The sequence below is a fragment of the Myotis nattereri genome, assembly GCF_964212035.1.
Source record: "Myotis nattereri genome assembly, chromosome: 5".
NCBI lineage: Eukaryota > Metazoa > Chordata > Mammalia > Chiroptera > Vespertilionidae > Myotis > Myotis nattereri.
The window spans coordinates 88,911,605-88,933,796 of NC_138080.1; the positions used below are offsets into that span (position 1 = coordinate 88,911,605).

The window sequence follows — 22,192 nt, forward strand, 5'->3', positions numbered from 1 at the left end:
GAGGTGAAGTACAATGAAGGCATCACTCTGACTGCTAATGAAATGCATGCATCTGGGTTATTTTGTGTGTGTTTTTAATTCTCAGATATGATTTCTATTTCTATTTCTACTACAGTAAATACCAATAGATGCAACTCACCAAACCAAAAACTCTTTGAGGTTCACAATAAATTCTGAATATGTAGAGAAGTCCTGAGACCAGACAGTTTCAGAACTGCTACCGCTGTGCTTTTCTTTTACTACAAAATGCTTATGTTGTAATATGGATTTTCAGATAGTCTCTGCAGGAATGTCATTTTCTTGTAGATAGGAGCTATGCTAACTAGTGTGTTTTATGATTGCACAGGAATTTGCACAATGTAGTTTTATTTATTTTAAAAATGTTTGTAGTAAACATCTATGGGGCAGATATTGTGCTTGGCATTAGGACTAGAGAAGTGAGCTCAATAGATACTGTCCCTGCCTTCGTCAACCTTAGAGTTTAATGAAGGAAAAAGAGATTCAGCAGATAATCATGACTGATGATATCGCTATATAACTGAAAATGTAATCAAGGGACAGTACCCAGGACTGTGAGAACCAAAAACAGTACAGGAATTCTGTGAGGGGCCTTTGACCTAAGATCTGTGGGATATCGAGGATCTATCTAAAGCAGAATTTCTCACCCTTGACACTACTGATGTCTTGGACCAGATCATTCTTTGCTGGGAGTGGAGAGAAGCTATTTTGTGCATTTTAGGATGTTTAGTAGCATCCCTGGCCTCTATTCACTAGTGCCAATAACACATACACACACTTATCACACACGCCTGGGTTATGACAACCAGATGTCTCCAGGCATTGTCAAATGACCCTTGGTGGGAAGGGTCAGGCGGGTTGGGAAATTGCCCTCAGCTGAGAACCACTGATCTAGGAAAGATGTGTGGTAGAACGGCCATGGTGGTGTGAGAGATGCTTGTGGCTGGGACAGAGCTGGTGGAGATGGAGAAAGGCTAAATTTTTAAAAACAAAAACCATCTGCCAGGATTGAGTGAATTAAATGTGTGTTTAATCTACCTTATTAGAACATCATTTCATTGCCAGTCAATTTTTTTAAACATATGTGAAGGTTGGCAAACACATCAGTGAAAATATACTGTGTAATACCCAAAGGATATTTGGCATGTTTTCTAACAGCCCTTTAATATGCATTAGTATCAGATACCAAGATTTCTAAAATTCTCATCTCAGTGCCAAAGACTGTGTGAGTTTCCTGGTCACTAAACCAAGGGTTCCCAGCCTTCAGTGAAGAAAAGACCTTCCATAGGAGCTTGTTTGAAATTTAAAGTCTGATTCGGTAGATCTGGGGTAGGGCCCAGGAACCTGCCCTTTGACAATCCACACCTCCTCCCAGGTGATTCTGAAACAGGTAGTTAGCTGATGACTTTGATGAACACTCATGCAGCACAAAGCATCTCCATGGAGAAATTTATTCCTGTTTCACTTCCACCACTGACTTCTGCTGATCAGCCATTGCTCTCACCTACCTCTGGGTGTCTTTGTTCGTCTCCAGAGTGGCTGTAAGAAACTTTCCCTGACTGGTTGGATGCTCCCATAGCATAGCATCCTTGGTTCCATAGAGTGCCTGCAGCAACAAGTGACTAAGAGTGGCTTAAACATCTGCACATCCAGTTTACAGAATAGGAAGTCCAAAGAGGGGCAGATCCAAGGCAGGTTAATTCAGAGGCTCAGCATCACTCGCAAGCACTGGGTTCTTTCCCGTGTAAGTGGCTCCCCTCAGAGTTCATCATGGGCAGTAAGGCTGCATTCCAGTGCCCCAGATGAACACCCACCTCCAGAAGCCAAAAAGAGCTAAGAAAGCCTCTCATTTCCACCTGACCTCCCCTGTGTCTCACTGGCCAGAGGTATATCACATGCCTTTGCTTAAGTCAATCAGTTGTCAAAGAATGAGATTATCAGAATCAGTTTCACCAATCAAGATTCCCTCCCCAAGACTGGGAGGGGTCACAACCTTTCCTGAAAGATATGGCTGCTCAGGGAAGGATAAACAAGAATGAGTCCCCCCCCCCAGGAGAGAGAGGTTAGCAGATGGGGAGATGAATGTCTGTTGGGAAAGAAACAATAGTGCCCCCTTCCATTCTCCTCTTCCTCTCTCCTAGCACTTTTCCCACCATTTCCACAGCTGGAGTGTGAGTCACATGAAGGCAGGGACCTGTTCATCTCATCCATCATTGTGTCCTCAGCTAGAAGCTGTGGGTCATTTTAGATACATGAGGTCCAGCATGAAGTGGTCCAGGAATATTTGTTTAATTTAATTTATAGATTGTGACTTAGATAGAAAACTGTGATTAATTAGGATATAAGTACTTGGTTGCAAGTAACAAAACCCCAACTCAAACTAACTCATTATTTTAGAAAGGGACTATACAATATTGGTTAGTATAATTGGGCTTCAGGCCCATCTGGATCCACAGAGTAAAGTGTTGCATTCAGGGACCTGTTCATTCTTTCCATCTCTAGTAGGCTCTCTCACCGTTGGGGACAAGATGGCAGCAGGCCCCCAGACTACCTCCTTCTGGCTTAGCAACCCAGATGGCTTCTACAAGAGCTCCTGTAGAAAAATCCCAGAGAAGGATAAGTCATGTGTCTGCCAATCACGTGGAAAGAAGATTGGGGTTCTCTGATTGGCTAGGCTTGGGCTACTTTCCAGTCCTGTGTAGGAATAGGGTCAGCCCACCTAAACCCCATGGAATGGGTTCCCCTGGGGAAACAGAGGTTCCTTTGCCAGAAGATGCAGAGAGCAGATGCTGAACAAGCAAAACAACAGATGTCCACTACATTTTATGTATGAAAAAAAGCTGTTTGCAGGGCTTTATACATAGGCCAAACAAGAGAGTAAACATTTTTCCCTACTCCCCCAGACTATACAAATTAAATGTGAAACTGAATGATGCTTTGTTTCCTAAAGACGAAAAAGCAACTTTTGTCCTTTGATTTTTTGGGGAGGACCTTTGTTTTTATAAAATCTTTTATTTCAAAAGCAAGTATTCTTCATCTTTCCTCCTATTATCTTTTAGTCTTTTTATTCTTTTTCTTGGTTACTTATCATGTTCTTGACTTTTTCGTCCCACATATCATGTATCAACAGCCTACTGAAAAATATTAAAATGCCATCTCTCCATGGTGCCTTCCCCAATTTTTATTTCTTTCTCTCTATTCCCATACCCAATCAGAAATAATTCATAAAAATCTTAGGACTCCATGTTTGGACTTCTTTGATTCCTTTACCAAACTCTACCTTAGACTGTAGCATTTAGGGATATATATATATATTCATCATTCATTTTTTTGGAAAGTATGAATTGATTGCCTGCTAGTACCAGGTACTGGGTTCAGCATTAGATAAACAATAAAAAATAATCTCCCCTACTCCATCCTGGAATTTCTTTGAAGTAGGAGCAGTGTTTATCTTTATATCTCCACAATATTTAGCTTTATTTTATTATTGTTATCATTATCATTATTATAGCAAGCTTTGGCACAACACTTGAAACATACCAGACAATGTGGTAGGTGCTTTATGTACATTACTTCTGATCCTTTCAAAAGTTCTGAAAGGTAAATATTATTAACACCATTTTACATATGAGGAAGGTAAGGCTTGGTGACACAGCACCTTGCTCAAACTTATAAAGCCTGTGAGAGGAAGAGACTGGATTTGAGCCCAGATCTAACAGGTTCCATAGCCTGTTCTCTCTCCAGACCACAGAAACTACTCCATAACTACCCTGTAGAGCAATTAAAATTTGCTTCTGTTTTTCTGTGAAGGTTGATCCACCACCTTGCATCTGGAGTGCAGGATGTAGACTTTGACTTGTGAATCCTGTAGTGAGGATACATCTGAAAGGGCCCGTATTTACCTTTATTCCTCTTGTGACCACTGGCAGACATCTTTGAGGCTACATCCATCCATCCCCAACCCATACAGTCACAATTTCAAATACATCTCTTTTGAGAGGCCTCAGACCTTGGTTTTTTCATTGGCAACACTATAGATCAGGGATACCTAATAGAACTTTTTACAGTGATGAAAATGTTCCATTTCTGTGCTATCCAGTACAGCTGCCACTAGCCACAGGTGCCCATTGAGTACTTGAAATGTGGCTCATATGCCTGAGGAACTGAATTTTAAATTTTATTTAATGTTAATTCATTTTAATTTGAATAGCCAAATATAACTAATGGCTACCATATTGGACAGTGCAAACCTAGAATAATCTTTATCATTCTTTTCACCTCTGATCTTATACATATTACTAGAGGTCCAGTGCACTAAAGTCATGCATGGGTAGGGTCCCTAGCGGCCTTTCTTCCCCAGCTGATGGCTAGGGCCTTCCTTCATTCCATGCTTCCCCCTGGTGGTCAGTGCATATCATAGCAAGCAATCGAACTCCTGGTCGGTCAAACTCCTGAGGGGACACTTTGCATATTAGATAGATAGATAGATAGATAGATAGATAGATAGAGATAGAGATACACACACACACACACACACACACACACATTGGGTTGTATACAACATTTTTTTTACGAAATGGCATAAAGCCTAACTGGTTTGACTCAGTGGATGAAGCATCAGCCTGCAGACTGAAGGGTCCCAGGTTTGATTCTGGTCAAGGGCATGTACCTTGGTTGTAGGCACATCCTTAGTAGGAGGTGTGCAGGAGGCAGCTGATCAATGTTTCTCTCTCATCGATGTTTCTAACTCTCTATCCCTCTCCCTTCCTCTCTGTAAAAAATCAATAAAATATATTTTTTTTAAAAAGAAAAAAGAAATGGCATAAAGTATTGCAAGGAAATGGAATAGGAAAACTATCAGGACATATCACGTGTGCTTAGAATAAGTGTTGTTTGTGAAACTTTTGTTGCACATATTTGTGTGCTAGGTCATGTGGCAAAATTGATTTCTTCTAGTGAGTCATGGTCCCCAAAAAAGTTTGAAAACCTCTGCTTGTCCCTGAGTAATGTCACTGAGACCTTGAGAGTGCCCTGCTTATAGGGTGCTCCCTTCTCTAGCCTGGGGTTCTGCACGGCCTCATTTTGGGAGTATTCTGTTCTTCCAGGTCCTACAGGCATGTGGTGAACATGCGACTTCTTGCAGATGGTAATTGGAAGTGACTTTGTGGTCATCTATCTGTCTGGATGCAGCAATCCCAAACTGGTGGCCCATGGGCAGAATCCAGCCCACACACACACACACAGCTCTCTTTGTGACCCTGACGTGTATTTGCAGGACAATAATCCTCTGGGACCCAGGAGTTTCTTCTCCTTTAAGTAGGCCAGTCTTACCAGCTTGGTCCCTGTGGGTCGATTTTCCACTGACATTACCTGCCTGGTCCCTGAAAGTATTTTGTATTGCAACTGTGTTCAAAATGCATAGAATGTTGGATTGGAAAGGAAACTGAGAGATCACAGTGACCCCAAACTGGGGAGTGCCTGGCCTGAGACCTCACCAAAAGTTAATGGGAGAGTAAAAAGATGAGAAGACAAACCAGATATTAATAGAAATCTTAGTAGGACTGAGGAGGAAGGGAAAAAAGAAGGGAGGGAGGGAGGGAGAGAGGGAGGGAGGGAGAGAGGGAGGGAGAAGATGGTATGCAGTGGAATGATGGCAAGCTATCCCGTCAGCCCTGGGCCTGGCTATCAGGGCAGATTTCTATGAGGGAGGCCTCTAGTGTGCGGTAGTCACACTGTAGGAACATCTGGTGAGAGGACGACTGCAGAGGCCATCAAAAGCCCTTGTAGAACTTTGCGCAATGGGATAAGCACTTCAGACACCAGAGAGGACGCTTCCGGGAAACCTCTGCCCTCTGAGAACTGAGGCTGCTTAGGATGGCTTTGAGAATTCCCTGACATGTGTGACCTACACCTCACTTTAGCCTGTCCTTAGGCACACTATCCCTGATCTGAAAAGAAGGTATTTTCCTGCTGGTCCTGGTGTGGCCAGCATGATGGGGACCCTGAGCAAGTGCCTCCCCTCACCGAGCCTCAAGCTTCGGGGCTGCATCTGTAAAGGCAGGAATGTGGATGACAAGGGGCAGAAGGTGCCTTGATCACTATCTGGGGGAGCGAGGGAGTCACAAGTAGGTGACATGCCAGGCCCTACCCACTGCAGTCACAGCTGCTCTTCAGCTCCAGTGCCTGCAAGCACCTGGCAGTGCAGGAGGGAAGCCGGCCAGGGGCGAGGCCAAAGGAAGAGGTAGGAACCATGGTGATCTGGAAGGGTTTAAAAACAAACACCAGGCTGCCCAAATAAAGCATGTCTGGGAGCCACATCCAATGGAAGCAGCCCCAGTCGAGGGGATTTCCCTGGATGAGCACCAGGTCATCGTGTGTTTGCATTCCATGCAGGGTTTACATTGGAATCAATATAACCTAGAGGCTATGTCTTCATTTCAAAAAAGGGTTCATAGCTTTAAAAAAAAAAAAGTGGAAACCTCCAGATGAGGTGTTTGCTCTATGCCAGTGGTTCTCAACCTTCTGGCCCTTTAAATACAGTTCCTCCTGTTGTGACCCAACCATAAAATTATTTTTGTTGCTACTTCATAACTGTAATGTTGCTACTGTTATGAATCGTAATGTAAATATCTGATATGCAGGATGGTCTTAGGCGACCCCTGTGAAAGGGTCGTTCGACCGCCAAAGGGGTCGCGACCCACAGGTTGAGAACCACTGCTCTATGCCCTCCACTCTGCTACTGAAAACCTGTAAGTCCAGGGGAGCCCAGTGGCAGCTGATGATCTTGGATTTCCCACAGTACATCAGGGCTTGACGGCCTGCCAGGGCCTCAGGAAGCAAACATTGTACAAGTATTAAAACCCCTGGCTCAGAGGCCAAGGGCCTGAGTCACTCACAGCACGAAGACAATCACTGGCTTCCTGGAGTTCCTCTATTTCCAACATGGTTTCCAGGACCCCAGACGAAACCCAAATAGTATTTTTCAGATAAGCACTAGAGATGCTGGGAAGGGTGCCACCGGGCTCCAGGGCCAGGCAGCCCTGGTCTCCCTGCTGGGGGTGCTTGGGCAGGTCCCCCTTTCCCCTCAGCCACACCGGACAGGAGGAGGCTCTCCTGGGAAGGCCCCCGAGGAGGGAGGGGGAGGAGAGAGAACTGAGCCTCCCCCAGACCCACGGATGCCCGTCTGAACCCTAGCTCTGGCACTTACACGTATGTGACTTTAGGCAAATGAACTAACCTCTCTGTGGCTCAGCTGCTCCATCTTTACAGTAGGGATCATGTAGTCTCTGCCCCGTGGAGCTGTTGTAAGAACTAAATGAGGAGATAGGTACGAAGCACTTAGCACAGGGCCTGGCACGTAGTCACTGCCCAATTCACGTTAGCTGTGTTGAGCTATTTTTACAGCTCCTCGGTGTCCCTGAGTGGGGGCTGGGGGAAGGCAGAGAGGGACAGAGAGTGACAAGAGAATGCCCTGGGGATTTTCCCCTTCTCCACCAAATCTTGTCTATTCCTCAGCCGCTCTTGCACAGCGCTGTATATCATATTTTTAAAACCCTTGACCAAGCGTGGCAAGATGATATTTTTGAAATGCTCATTGGTAACTGGTATTTCCCTTGCCCACCCCGTTGCCGCCTTCCCTCTGTTCAATCAGCGAGGCCTCGGGGCGGGATGGGCAGCAGAAGCCAGAGACAAGAGGAGTCGCTTCCTGGCTTTTGAGTTTCAAAAATCTGTGCCCTCAGAACAGGAAGGATTTATTACAAAGCTAAATATTCTAGAGACAGAGGAGGCAGAAAGGGCTCCTTCTCCCCCAGCTAACAGGATGATTCCTTGGCCCAGCGGTGGGGAGGAGAGCCTCGGGGAAGAAATGAGACTCGGATCTCTGGAGTCCTTAGAAAGAGGCCCTGTGCCAACACCACCCCAGCGAGCAGCAGAGGGGTGGGGCGGGGTGCGGGTGGGGGAACTGGCTGAAACTGTTTCTGCTTGTCTTGAAATAGAAACCTAGTTGACTTATAAGAAAGAAATGAGGTTTGGGTTTTTTGGTTTAATCTTAAATTCAATCAGACATAAGCTATAGAGATGTTGGGGTTTTTTTTATAATCAGGAGATTAATATAGAAATAAGTGAAAAGTTAACTCTGGGACATTATATCTGGACGGCTTTCTGAATTTGCAAAAGGAATGACAAAATGCAGTTCCCATTTTATCAGGTGACTCCACACAAGTGAGGGTACGTCACTGCTGTCACAGGAGGCACCTCGGGCTTCCTCGCCTGTGACACCGCTATGGAGGGGCCCATTGGGTCTGGCCCAGATCCTTCCTGTAGAGCGGTAGCGTGGCAGCTGGCTGTCAGGCAGGAGCAGCCGGCCTGGCCAAGAGCATGTGGCTCTGACACATGTCCTGACAACACATTTCTGGAGAAGGCAGCGTGAGCCATGTTGCCAACCACACGCCATGACTGTGGAACAGGCTGATGAGCCTGGCACAGAGGCTGTGGAGGAGTTTCTGTTGCAGCAAAGGTTTCACAATATCGTCCTGGGGTGACAGACTGTGTAATGACCTGCTGACACGGGAAACTGTGGCCAGGCCGGGACCATCTGCGCAAGGACCCGGGGATTCCCAGGGTGTTCCCACCTCTGCTTTGCTGCAGCTGCCTGCACCTGCAGAGCCTGCCCTCCAGGGCCCAGGCACGCACACCTGTCGGGCTGTACCTGCCGGAGCCAGGGAAGCTGCTCAAGGCGGGGCCTGGGGGCAGCCATCCCTGCTTCTTCGTCATCTGCCATAGATGCTGTTTCCTGGCCTGGACGCTAGTACCCTCCACTGTTACTCCTATGTCTTTGTGAAATATATATACACATCTTTGTAATCAGTTGGATAATGGATGGATAATGACCGTGGGCAGGAAAATTAGATGCCCTTTTAGCCTCCCCCAAGCCCACTGCCTCCCCAGAGGTAACTACCACTGTTGGCAATTGTGTGTGGCAGGCAGTAGAGCCTAGTGGGGAGAACACAGGTTCAGAGTCAGACTGCCTGGGATCAGACCCCACCTCTGCCACTGACTAACTGTGACCTTGGACAAGTGACCGCAGCTTGCCGGGCCTTCCTTTCCTCATCTGTAACAAGAGGATGATAATAACAATATCCCCTCGTGAGTTATGAAAATTCAATGAGATGACATATGTAAATTGCTTAGCACAGTTCCTGACAGAGTAACCACACACTAAGGACTGTCTTATCCTGCCAGACCTTTCCTTATGCATTTACCCCTCCCATTTCTTCATGCACTGCTCCTTAAACTCTGCCATGCTTCTGAATCCTGAAACACGGACTCCCCCAGCTATTCTGTTGCTAAACCTCAGCATGACTCCAGGCCTCTGGGGATGTGGTCTTTTATGGAGTCTCTCCCCACCTTTCCATGACCCTGGGGCTCTGTACCAGCCCAGCTCACCCTCTAGGTTTGCCTTGTCTTTCATCCTGTTGTCCCAGAAAGGGCACTCCCCTGCACTGATGGAGGCAGAAATTGCTGTGTGAGCTCAGATGAATCCCTTCTCCCTTCTGGGCCTCGGCTTTCTCATTGGTGAAGTGAAACCACTGGACTCATTTTATTCATTCTGTTATGTATTCTGTTATGTATTGAACACTTATTCTATCCTGGTACTAAGGGTACAGTAGCAAACATGACAGAAATGGTTCCTGCCCTCATGTTGATCACAATCTAGTGTGTAGATAACCTCCCAGTCCCTTGCTGCTCTGAAAGTTTGGTTTCCAGGTATTCACTGGATGAACATAGATGTAATGACACAAGATGACACGTGCATGACCCTTGGGGGTTACCAAAAGCAGCTCTCGCAGTCTCCCTATCGGAGTTTTCGGAAAACAGATTGCTCACTTAGTATAAGTAAGCACACACAACAAACACTCGAACATGTCCTCCTGGAAACAGCAGATGTGCCCAAAATACACCACCCCAGGATAACATAAATCATAGCCTCTCCTTCCCACAACAGGAAACACCCAATTCACACATTCCTCTGCAGGATACATCAGAAGCATGTCAGCCACCCACCTCTGTGGCCTACAGAAACCCATAAACAGAAAGCACTCAGAGATGGGGAAGAAAGCAGAGGTTACTTAAGGTGGCGAATGGGCTGCAGCCCAGCGTTGTTTTTTCCTTGACAATCACCAAGGAGGGAAAACCAGAAAAGCTTTGCCCAGGTTGGACTGCTTCAAAACTGGACTTGACAACGTTCGAGCCAAGCTCAGTGGCAAGTGATGGGGGTCATTTAGAAAGAATTCCTATACATACTGGATTACAAGTAGGCATGCACAGCTTCAGAGATCCTTTCACTTAATTATTGCTAATGTTTAAGCCCAAGTTATGTGCCAAGCAGTGTACTAAGCACTTTTATGTAATCTAAGTAATTTAATACTCACAAATGACCTGAGTTATTCCCACTCTAGACGTGAGCAAACCGAGATGGGTGCCACACACTTAACTTGCTCAAGGTCACGTGACCAGCAAGGGGCAGGAGGGGAACACAAACCCAGCGCTCCTGACTCCAGCATCCACACCATCAATCTCTGTGCCTGCGCTCCAGCCCCCTTCAGTGCAGGGTCCCACATCTCTGTGGTCTTATCCCAGCGAACAGGACCAGTGTCATGGCCATGATTCAACCCCAAAATCAGACACAAGGTCCCTGTTGGTAACTACCACCTACTCTTATATGCAGACCCGCCCCTAACCTTCAGGCAGACAGCTTTGTACCTGTGAGGTGCCTGGATCCACACTGGGGTCTCCTCCTCCCCTGTGTTTGTCGCATCCCTGTGGACACCCCCAGGGTGCCTGGGCTCAAATGAAGTGGTCGGGAAGCCTACGTGACAGCTGCAGCACCCGCCTGTTTTCCTGGGCCCCGGGGGGCTGCGAGCTCATTGCTGAGTCGGTTCATTCTCTGCTTGATGTTTCACGGTTCAACCCGAAGCCCCACAGTTTTTATTACACTTCCAGCCAATTATTCACAGTTGTTCCACTGTCTCCAAGTCAGTTTTGTCGCTCTTTTAATTATACCCCAGCACAACGTAGGTGCTTCCGCCTTTTAAAGACTATTTTAAAGATGACTCTATTAGAATGTGGGAACACTTGTATCTACAAGGTCAAGTGACCCTCAGGGGAGGAAAAGTATTGTGCAGGCATCGCATCAGTAAAGAGAAGGTAACGTAGGTCATGTTTTTATGAGAGAGGCAGCATGCCATTATCTGCTTTTAAAAGTGACTAATAAATCTGATAACATACAACACAGTTTAAAAGTGAGACCAGTTAGTGGTGAGAAGAGAGTGTGGAGGGAGAGAAAGAAGCACAGAAAAGGACTCACAGAGCCAGAATCAATTTTTTTTTGTTTGTACATAGGTATTTATTATTAAAAACACTAGTAAAATTCAGGTAAGATTAGCAAATACCTTATGCGGATCAGGAAATACTAGGGATGTGTTGAGTATGAATTTATAAATGGGTGATGTTATCTTTACTTACCTGTTTTTATTTTATTTTTAATATATTTTGATTGTTGATAGTATTACAGATATCTCCCATTTCCTCCCCTTCCCCCCCCCCCCACCCAGCCCCTACCTCCCCACCCAGGTCTTCACTACCCTATTACTCATGTCCATGGGTTATGCATATAAATATGTAAGTGGTTTATCTCTTCTTTTCCCCTATTTTTATTTATTTTAATGTTGACATTATTGTAGGAGTCCCCTCTCTCTCCCTCCCCCATTTGCCCAGCTCCAACCTTCCCCACTTCCCACTTCCTTGGCTTTTACCAAATTATTGTCCGTGTCCATAGGTTACGCATATATGTTCTTTAGCTATTTCCTTTACCTTCTTTATCCAGTCACCCCCACCCCCTCCCCTTGGGCACTAGCCAGTCTGTTCCATGTATTCATGCTTCTGGTTCCACTTTTTTAACTGGAGGGAATTTTATAAATCATTGTGCCCTAGCTCCTCAGTGACTAAAGAGGGAATGGAGGCCAGGAGAAGTTAGATTATTTGCCCACAATTATAAAGCCAGGTATCAGCAGAGAGGGAATTAGAACCCAGGTTTCCCCAGCGCTGTCTATGAGAGAGAAACACAGGAGATGAAGACCAGGGTGAAGGAGGAACAGCCAGGTGAGGGAACTGGATGCTGCACTGTTCAACTCAGGCTCCTTCTGCCTCACCGGGAGGCCATCGCCCTCCCCTTCCACGCTGTTGTGCTCCAACAACTTTAAATCATCTTTGTAACATTTGGCAAAAGCTGTACTCGCAAATTTAATTATGGAATTAAACTGTATTTGCTTTTAGAACGCTAAAGACTTGGCATGTGTATAGAGAGGACGTAGTGTTCCAGACCCTGAATTCTTTACCTCGTAGGCATTGACTAGCTAGTTTTCTGTCTTAAAAAATTATACTGACAGCCATCGCCAACTGATTTTCTTGCTCCTATTCTTGGAAAGATTAAGATTGTTCACTCCTGCAGTGCCTGGAAACCTGTGATTTTTTTTTTTAATCAGTATTTATTTCACTGCTCAGAATTTTTTGTTTCCAGATCAAATTCAGGATGGGTGAATGTGTGTGTAATTGGTTCCTACTGCAAATTATTTTTTAAATACATCTTTAAAACTCTTCAGGGATAAAACAAAACAAATAGCATGATTTAAGCCTGAGGTGGTATTCCTGAATTAATTTGCACATGTATTTTTATATAAATAGAATTCAACCAGGTTTCATGCACTGTCCACCTCTCAATGCCTGGTATACCATTTGTGAAGCTATGAGGCTTCAGTTTCTATTATGGCATCCACTAGCCACCTGTGGCTGTTTAAATGTAAGTTTATATTAATTAAAATTTAATGTAATTTAAAATTAAGTACCTCAGTCACACTGCAGGCTACATAGGGCTAGCGATTATTCTATTAGACAACACAGATATAAAAATTTCATTTCCATAACTCAGGAAGTACTATTGGCCAGCACTGCTTAAGGACTAGTCACTGGGAATGTCTCTCTCACGTGCCCTTTATTGGCCAAATAACATTAAACAGAAGCCAGAGATTCCCTGCACACATGTCAGAAGCATCACATGATTTATGTGTCTAAACTTTTTAACTTTGTAGATTATTTCACAGGTAAGAAGAGCTAATGTCCTTTGAGGCCGTGGCTGCTCTCAAACCTTGCTCTTAAGGATAGTTCCTAACACATGAAGCAGTTCAAAAATTCATGTGTATCAATTTAGAATTCAAAAGACATTTGCCATAAGACAAATGTTATAAATCATGTGACTTTCTGAGATGAATCACTTAGTACTGAGATTTTTTTTTTAAATCAGTAGAAATAATAACCAGCAGAAAATCAACAATAAAATGTTAGTGTTTCAGGATAGGGGGTTATAGATCTGTGGGAAGAAAGATCATACCTCCACACACACAGAATAAGATTAGGTTGCTAATTTAATTAGCCGAGGATAGAAAATCTTATTGGAAATGGGGTGGCTTCCAGGATCAGATGTGGACCAGAGTTCTAGCGGCACTGTCTGGATAAGGAAAGGTCTTCACACATCTTAAAGCTCAAATCTGGCTACACCGCTGCCCTTTTATAATCACAGCTTACACCAGCAATCTGGAAGAACTCACACCAGCGATGCATGCATCGCTGTTCATGGGACTTTGTACAAAATTCAGACATTTGTGAATTTCCAGCCACAGTCAGCATCACCAAAGCGGTACCCTCATCCTGAGAGAAGCAACAAAGTCAAGGCGGGAGGCACCATCAGTAAATGGCCCCAGAAAGCCCATTTTCCCAACCCATTCCCTCACCCTGATTTTTTGCCTTTTTATCTGACTGGTTCAAAGACTGGATTATTACTGAAGACCATGATCACAAATTCATTTCCCCAGAAAATCAAATTAGGAAAAATCTAATTGATCTTGTAAGTTGGTTCTTGAGAAATAAGATAGGTTAAGCTAGAAGAGGTAGATGAAAATTTGTGCAGTGATTCTGGAGGGACTTTTGGTTATTTCTAGAGCTCTGATCATTGGGGATGGTTATACTATTTGTTGCTATTTTCAGACTCATACCTTTGTTTCCCCCAGCAATAGTAGATCACCACACTACTCATATAAATAAGGTCATATTTTTTTCACAAACTCGGGGCAGAGGGGAGAATGAAATATTTTCCAAGGATATGGAACAGGAAGAGAAGAAAAGGAGAGAGGACTAAAGAGAATGTTTATGGACACTCTGGGGAGGAAGGAAGAATTGCACTGAGCTGTGGGGAGAATATGATGGTCATGATGCACTTTTTGAAATGCTTTATTGTATTGATCCATTTAATGAGTTAATTTGTGATTTGGTTAACTAGCTAACTCATTTAATTTGTGTCTTAAATTAAAAACAGGAAAAAGAGTGGGCTAAGGGGCTTGGATTCCATGAAAGAAAGACTGTGAGGGTATTATTCTCTCACCTCAGATAGCAAAGTTGTCAGAAGCAGCGTCATGGCTAAGGAAGTAGCTCTTTGCCCTACAGAACAGGTATGATTCGGGATCCCTTTAAGTAGAAGATAATCAAAAGTCCTGCTTTCCTGTTCTATGTCTTTAAAAAGAGGAGGGTGGGTTACGGAGATGATCTTTGAAAATCTGAAGAAAGCTATAGGAAAATGCACATAACACCAGATTTTATATTTAATTAGCAAGAAGTATTAAACCCCGGGTGTATCAGTCAGGATATGCTGCAGCAACAAAAAACCTTAGAGGCTATAACCACAAAAATTTTCCTTGCTCGTGGTAGTTGATGATCATGGTTTAGACAGCTCAATCAGGGATCTAAACTGACATGTCCCCACACACCAACTGGGGTATCATTGGATGCTGGGCTATGGAGAAGGCAACATGGCAGATCACTTTTAATTAGAAGTGGCAGGCAACTACCATTTCACTGCCAAGCAAGTCACCATGTGCAATCCTTCATGTGCCTAGAATAACAGATTCAAATTTCAGTGAACAGACGTAACAACTACCACACTAGGTACAGAGCCCCTGAACTGGGTGGTTTCTAAGTTCCTTGGCAGTTCAAGGTTCCTGTGAATCAGAGTAACTTATAATATGCTTATTCAGAGGTTAGCCAGTAAGTCAACGTGTCTAAATGATAGACACCAAGGGGGACTGAGAAGTACAAATTTGGTAACTACAAAATGGTCACGGGGATGTAAAGTACAGCATAAGGAATATAGTCAATACTGTCGTAAACTATGTATTGCCAGGTGGGTATTAGAATGATCAGGGTTAAATATAAATGTCATCTACACTAATAAAAGAGAAAAATGGTAATTGGCGTACGACGATACCCTTTTCATTGGCTAATCAGGGCTATATGCAAATTAACTGCCAACTAAGATTGGCAGTTAACTGCCAACAAGATGGCGGCTAATTTGCATATGTAGGCACAATGCAGGGAGGTGAAAGGGAAAGCAGGAAGAAGCCCCCTGCCACTGACAGTGATCGGAAACCCTGGGGGGAGCTAAGAGCTGGGGGGCAGGGCAAAGGTGGCCCTGGGGTCGCCTTTGCCCTGCCCCCCAGCCATGATCGGAGAATCAGGCGCCTTTGCCGCCCTGGCCAGTGATAGCAGGAAGTAGGGGTGGAGCCAGCGATGGGAGCTGGACACGGTCGAAGCTGGCAGTCCCGGGAGCTAGGGGTCCCTTGCCTGGGCCTAAAGCGAAGCCCACGATCGCGGCGCCCCCCGCTGCCACTGCAGGTCCCCGCTGCCCGGGCCAGACGCCTAGGCCAGAGGCGTTAGGCCTGGGCAGGGGCGGAGACTGCAACCGCGGGGAGCTGGGGGTCCCCTGCCCAGGCCTGACACCTCTGCCGGAGGCTTCAGGCCTGGTCAAGGGGCCGATCCGGTGATTGGTGATCGGAGGGTGATGAGGGTCAACTCCTCTGGCCGAGGCATCAGGCCTGGGCGGGGGGCTGAGCCAGGGATTGGGGGGATATGATGGTCCCCTTGCCCAGGCCTGAAGCCTGGGTCAGAGGCGTCAGGCTTGGGCGGGGGGTGGAGCAAGCGATCAGAGGGAGATGGGGGTCCCCTGCCCAGGCATGATTCCTGGGCCAGAGGCCTCAGGCCTGAGCGGGGGCCAGAGCCAGTGATCGGGGGGAGATGGGGGTCCCCTGTCCAAGCCTGACACCTCTGGCGGAGGCGTCAGGCCTGGGCAAGGGGCCGATCAGGTGATCAGAGGGTGATGGGGATCTACACCTCTGGCTGAGGCATCAGGCCTGGGCAAGGGGCAGAGCCAGCAATCGGAGGGGTCTGGGGGTCCCCTGCCCAGGCCTGATGCCTGGGCCAGAGGCATCAGGCCTGGGCTGGGGGCAGAACCAGTGATGGGGGGAAATGAGGGTCCCCTGCCCAGGCCTGACACCTCTGTCAGAGGCATCAGGCCTGGGCAAGGGGCCGATCCTGCAATTGGAGGGTGATGGGGGTCAACGCTTGAGGGCTCCCAGTATGTGAGAGGGGGCAGGCTGGGCTGAGGGACACTCCACCCCCCCCCCCACACACACACACACACACACACACAGTGCACGAATTTCGTGCACTGGGCCCCTAGTAAATTATATAAATGTCTAACCAGTATTCTGTACATCTAAAACTAATATAATATTGAATGTAAAAAACATCAGTGAAGCACCCAGATCTCACCCCTAATTTTTGTCCCTGCTTCCAACTTAGGACCAACTAGAGAGAGTCAAATGTGCACCCCTAACCAGGCCCATAGGACACCCTACTTCTACTTGGCCTCCTAGAACTTCCCCAGGCCCACAGCCACCAGTCAGGGAAAACCTGGATCTTTCCCTTTTCCCACCAGAAAGCTTTCCCACTTCTCTGCCTGCCTTTGAGTCTCTACCAAAATGCCAGTGATGGGGGCTGACTCCCTGACTATAGAGACCTTTGAATAGAGAGCCTTTGCTTTTCTATTAATTAATTTTAAAGAGACACCAATTCCCCTTCAATCAGATCATCTTTTATAGCCAGGACAAGAGTGAGTCTTCCCCGAATAGAGAATGAGCAGAAGTTTTTGGACTTTTCCACTTTGCGTGAGAATGAAGTAATGGTGCCACTGGGGTCTTCCTACAGGAGAGAAAACTCGGTTCCTCACTAGCACAGTTATTCCAACAGTTTACACATAATGAGGTTGGAACAGACAGCTGCTAATATCCCTCCCAACCCTGATACTCTGAGTTCTAGGCAGGTGCCTACTGTGATTAAATCCCAGGAGACCAGATTTTAGAATGGTCGAGCAAAGTCTACCTCAGGGAAGGGAGATTTAGAAAAGCACCATGAGAAGGCCAAAGCAAGAGAACAACAGACTCGATAGGCTAGTAGAGCTCTTGAACACCGTTAAGTGCTGCCCACTGAGCTCCAACCCCCAGTGACTTCAGCCCCTTCAAATCTCCACCACCTCTTTTTTCTCAGTTATGCACTTTTGACATTTTCTCAATGTTATGGAAAGTGCTGTTCAAAGGCATCTTTAAGATGAGTCCCCTTGTCAACCTCCTTCCAACTAGACTGCCTCCCTTTGTGCCTCTTTTATAGAAAGTCTGTGCTACCATTGACCACACCCATTTTCTAGATGTGAAAACCGAGGTACAAGAGGGGATGTAACCTGCTTAACAAAAAGGCCTGTTGTCAGCCACCCTTTTCTTTGTGACCCTTGAGTCAACTGCAAGACCTAAATTCCCTTTGAGAAGTTTGGGTCCTGGCTTTGATCCAGAGATCACCCCCAAAAAATGGTATTTCTGGATTATTTACCTTAAAATACTCTACTTCCTCTTTTATTTTTTTTCATTTGTGAATTTGGCCTCTGTCATTGCAAGAAAAGTTTATGCTCACTCATATATAGTCTCTGCTTGCCTAAGGAGATTTATGGACTCCCATCTTAATGCCACTTCCCTTCTAATGATGCCTGAGACTGGCATATTCAGCCTGATGATGTATTGAAGGTACTTTGCTCAGCATATGCACCCTTTCTGCCTTTTCTTCCAAGATTATAATGATGTCTTATGGCAGACTTTGTAAAGAATGAGAGCCTTATGGACGGTGATCACTTTGTTTCTTCCCACAGTTCCTTATCAGCAGAATCCTTACAATCCCCGGGGCAGCTCCAATGCCATCCAGTGCTACCGATGTGGAGACACCTGCAAAGGGGAGGTGGTTCGAGTCCACAATAACCACTTCCACATCAGATGCTTCACCTGTCAAGGTAAGAGGCCCAATTTCCCAGCTTCCTTCTCAGATTCCTGGCTGTGCTCCCATCCCAGGGACAGGGGCATGCCACAGAGGCAGGCAAAACAAACAGATGAGAGAGAGAGAGAGAGAGAGAGACAGGCCTAAAGAGACTTCCCTCGAGCCTGTTATAATAATTCTCTCTTAAGCGAAATGGAGAGAAGAGAAAGGGAAGGGGGTGGGAAGTGTTGGGATATGGGGGCGAGAGAAGGAGCCTGGTGACCCCAGCATGATAGTGCTGACACAGAAGGAAAAAGGCAATTCTGCATGCTTACCTTACACCTCTTAAAAAAGTCCTGCCCTGTGCCTAAAATCCATTTGAGAGTGAATGAAAAAGCAAGCTGTCCTGGCTAAAATTCAACATGGCTCTGAGGTGAACATTTATTCTATGACAGTGTGAAGAACTGCATTAATGTGACTGATACTTCCTGAGGAGCCACTCCACACCATTGATGTATATTGAATTTACGGCCAATTAAAACCTCCAGATCTTTTCATTTTGGTAACTGCTTCCAACCTCAGCCTCATGTATCTGAGGTTGACTTCCCCTGCCACTGAGGAAAATCCTGGATTTCTTTCCTTGGGATCTAACTGAATTCAGCACTGAGCAAACACATTAAATATTCCCCAATTTGTTTATGGAAGCATAAATGGGATATATTTTAATTGATGTGATTTAAATTTTATATTGGGAATTTGAAAACCCCTTTAATGCAAGTTGACCTGCAAGAGTACCTTTGTGAGTGACCATTTTTATATCACCAGAAACTGAGGTAGGACAAAGATAACAGAATTGTTATAAGGAGGTTTGAGCTATGACTCTGCAATTATAGTCTTAAGAGAATGTATCTGTTGTCTTTTATTTATGCCAAAATTCAATTGTTTAAAACAATCTTTTAGCTCATGATTCTCTGGGTTAACTGGGCAGCTCTTCCAGTCTGAGCTGGCTCTGCTTATCTCTACCTGCCTCATCATGATGACGTGGTGGGTCAGCTGGCTGTGTTTGGCAGGCTGTTGACCTGAGTGGCTCCATATGGCTCCTCATCTGCGTGGCTTGGACTCATTTGCATGGTGGTCTCAGAATTCAAGTGCAATCAGCAAGACCTTTTCAAGCCTCAGCTTCTGTCACACTTTTTAATGTCCCATTGGCTAAAAGCAAGTCAAATGGCCAACCCAGATTCAAGCTTATGGAGAAATACTGGGGGGAGGGGAAAAGGGAGGTGGATAAGGGAGAGGCGTAAATGGTAATGAACGGAGAATTGACTTGGGTGGTGAACACACAATACAATGTACAGATGATGTGTTGTAGAATTGTGCACCTGAAACCTGTATAATTTTGTTAACTAGTAGGAAAAATAATAATACATAAATAAGTAAATCTGCAAAAAAAAAAAAAAAAGATCACTAAGAAATAAATGTTGCCTTTTCTGGGTGGATCTGCGATCAGATTTCTAGGGTGTGGATGCAGAGAAGGGAAGAATTTGGCCATTTTGACATCTATCACAGGGAGGTGGTAGAATCTTTAGGACTTTAAGGAGGAAGAAAAGAGTATTATTTTCAATGTCAACTTGCTTAGTTAGAGATGAAATGAGAGGATTTTGTTTCCAGGGATTAATTATACTAAATAACCTAATTTGAAAAATCTAAAATCTCTATGAACTTCTTCTACAACTCTTTTAATACACACTACTGGGCTGACATGAAAGGAAGAGGTGAAAAGCAAAAATAAAAGCAGAAATCCTGCTGTGACTGCCAGTGCCAGATTTAATCCTGATGGTTCATGCTAAACCTGGAAGACCTTGAGCTTTTACCTTGATGGCTATGTGGATCATGGAGAGCAGGAGGCGAAGCCTGGAGCCTGGCCCAAGTAGGACTCTAATAGGAGGCCTGAGATTTCCCCTTCCAAAGGTCTTACTCTCAAGGTATAGATGAGTGAGAAATGAACTGACTGTGGAGGAGACGGTACTGAGACACACCTGTACCCACTTGGGCACTGGGTAGAAAAGAATAAAACTTGTATCAAATGTCTATCCATAATCCACCCTATATTGTTTGTGGATACATCACAGGTGGTAAAACTACAAAGAAAAGCAAAGGAACAACAAACATACAATTTGGGATAATGTGGGAAAGGGATGCTTTAGGGAGAGGCCAATAGGCTCCCAAGGTGCTGGTAATGCTCTGTTTCGTAAACTTGGCAGCAGATGCCTAGGAGTGAATTTTATTTTTCTTCTTTAAATGATACATACATATTTTATACATTTTCTGCATGCATAATGTATTTCATAATTTAAATATTTTAAGTAATGAGCTAGATCACCCTCAGGGGCCATTCTAATGCTTTGGTTTTGAAATTTCATAAAACTTAGTCTTGTTTGAAAAGTTGAAAATCAACAGAATTATATGCCAGAATCCTGGACTCTCAGATCTGGATGTGTCCTCAGTTACCATCTAATCACCTCATTTGACAAATGAATCAACTGAGCTCCAGAGAGGGGAGGTAGCTTTTTCAAAGTCACATCTGAGTGGTAGAATAGGAACATGGGCAGTGACCCGCAAAACAGTACATTTCCCACTGAAACGTGCCCCGGCGGTGTGCAAGTCCTCCTTCTAGGCTCTGTATTCACAGTGAGCATTCATTCTTGATTTTCTCAAAGCACTTCTAACTTTTCATATTCTGTCCATTGTCAAGGCATTTGAGCTGTTTCTCTTTAAAATTACGATATATATATATATATATATACATATATATATATATATATATATATCCTGGTGCACAAAATTCGTGCATTGAGTGGGGGCGGGGGGGGGGGGGGGCGGTGTGTAGCCCGGCCTGCACCATCTCCAATCTGGGACCCCTCGGGGGATGTCTCGCAATCTGGGACCACTGGCTCCTAACTGTTCACCTGCCTGCCTGCCTGATCGCCCCTAACCACTCTGCCTGCCAGCCTGCTCACCCCCAACTGACCTCCCAGCTGGCCTTCTTGCCCCCAACTGCCCCCCCTGCTAGCTTCACCCCCAACTGCCCCCCCTGCCAGCCTGCTCGCCCCCAACTGCCCCTCCCGCCAGCCTGTTCACCTCCAACTGCCCCCCACTACTGGCCTGCTCGCCACCAACTGCCCCCCACTGCCGGCCTGCTCACCCCCAACTGCCCCCCGCCACTGGCCTGATCACCCCTAACTTCCCTCCCCTCCTGGCCTGATTGCCCTAACCACCTCTGCCTTGACCCCGCCACCATGGCTTTGTCCAGAGGGACTTCCGGAAGGTCTCCCAGAAGGTCTCCAGGTCTAATTGGCATATTACCCTTTTATTAGTATAGATACACACACACACACACACACACACACTGAGTGGCCAGATTATTATGACCACCCCATCAGTACTTCATTGACACGTCCAAAAATACTGAATATTGGAAACTTCCTAAGCAAATACTCTCAAGGTTTTATTATTATTATTATTATTATTATTATTATTATTATTTCCATAACTAATTCACTTCATTGTACTGATGGGGTGGTCATAATAATCTGGCCACTCAGTGTGTGTGTGTGTGTGTGTGTGTGTGTGTGTGTGTGTGTGTGTGTATTAATATATTTTTATTGATTTCAGAAAGGAAGGGAGAGGGAGAGAGGGATGAAAGAGAATCATTGATTGGCTGCCTCCACACTGGGGATCAGCCCACAACCCAGGCATGTGCCCTGATTGGAATCGAACCTGGGACTCTATCCACTGAGCCAAATGGGCCAGGGCAAGATTTTATATTTTTGATTCCCGGAATAATAATGACTTTCCTGGGTATGCTGATTCCACATCAGTTCTGCACTGCAGACCCTCTGTGAAGCCTTTCCTATTATTGGAATGTAGGGCTCTGCTC

The 22,192-nt window shown here is 45.4% G+C and overlaps 1 protein-coding gene across 3 annotated transcripts in view; it reads left to right on the top strand.

Annotated features, from left to right (window-relative positions):
• The window catches only part of ABLIM3 (actin binding LIM protein family member 3), a 105,991-nt gene that overhangs the window by 25,366 nt on the left and 58,433 nt on the right, over positions 1-22,192 (top strand). For all 3 annotated transcript variants that reach the window (XM_081091026.1, XM_081091027.1, XM_081091025.1), the window contains exon 3: positions 18,155-18,292. In XM_081091026.1, coding sequence (XP_080947152.1) covers positions 18,155-18,292 — 138 coding nt within the window. The remainder of the gene's footprint in view (positions 1-18,154; positions 18,293-22,192) is intronic.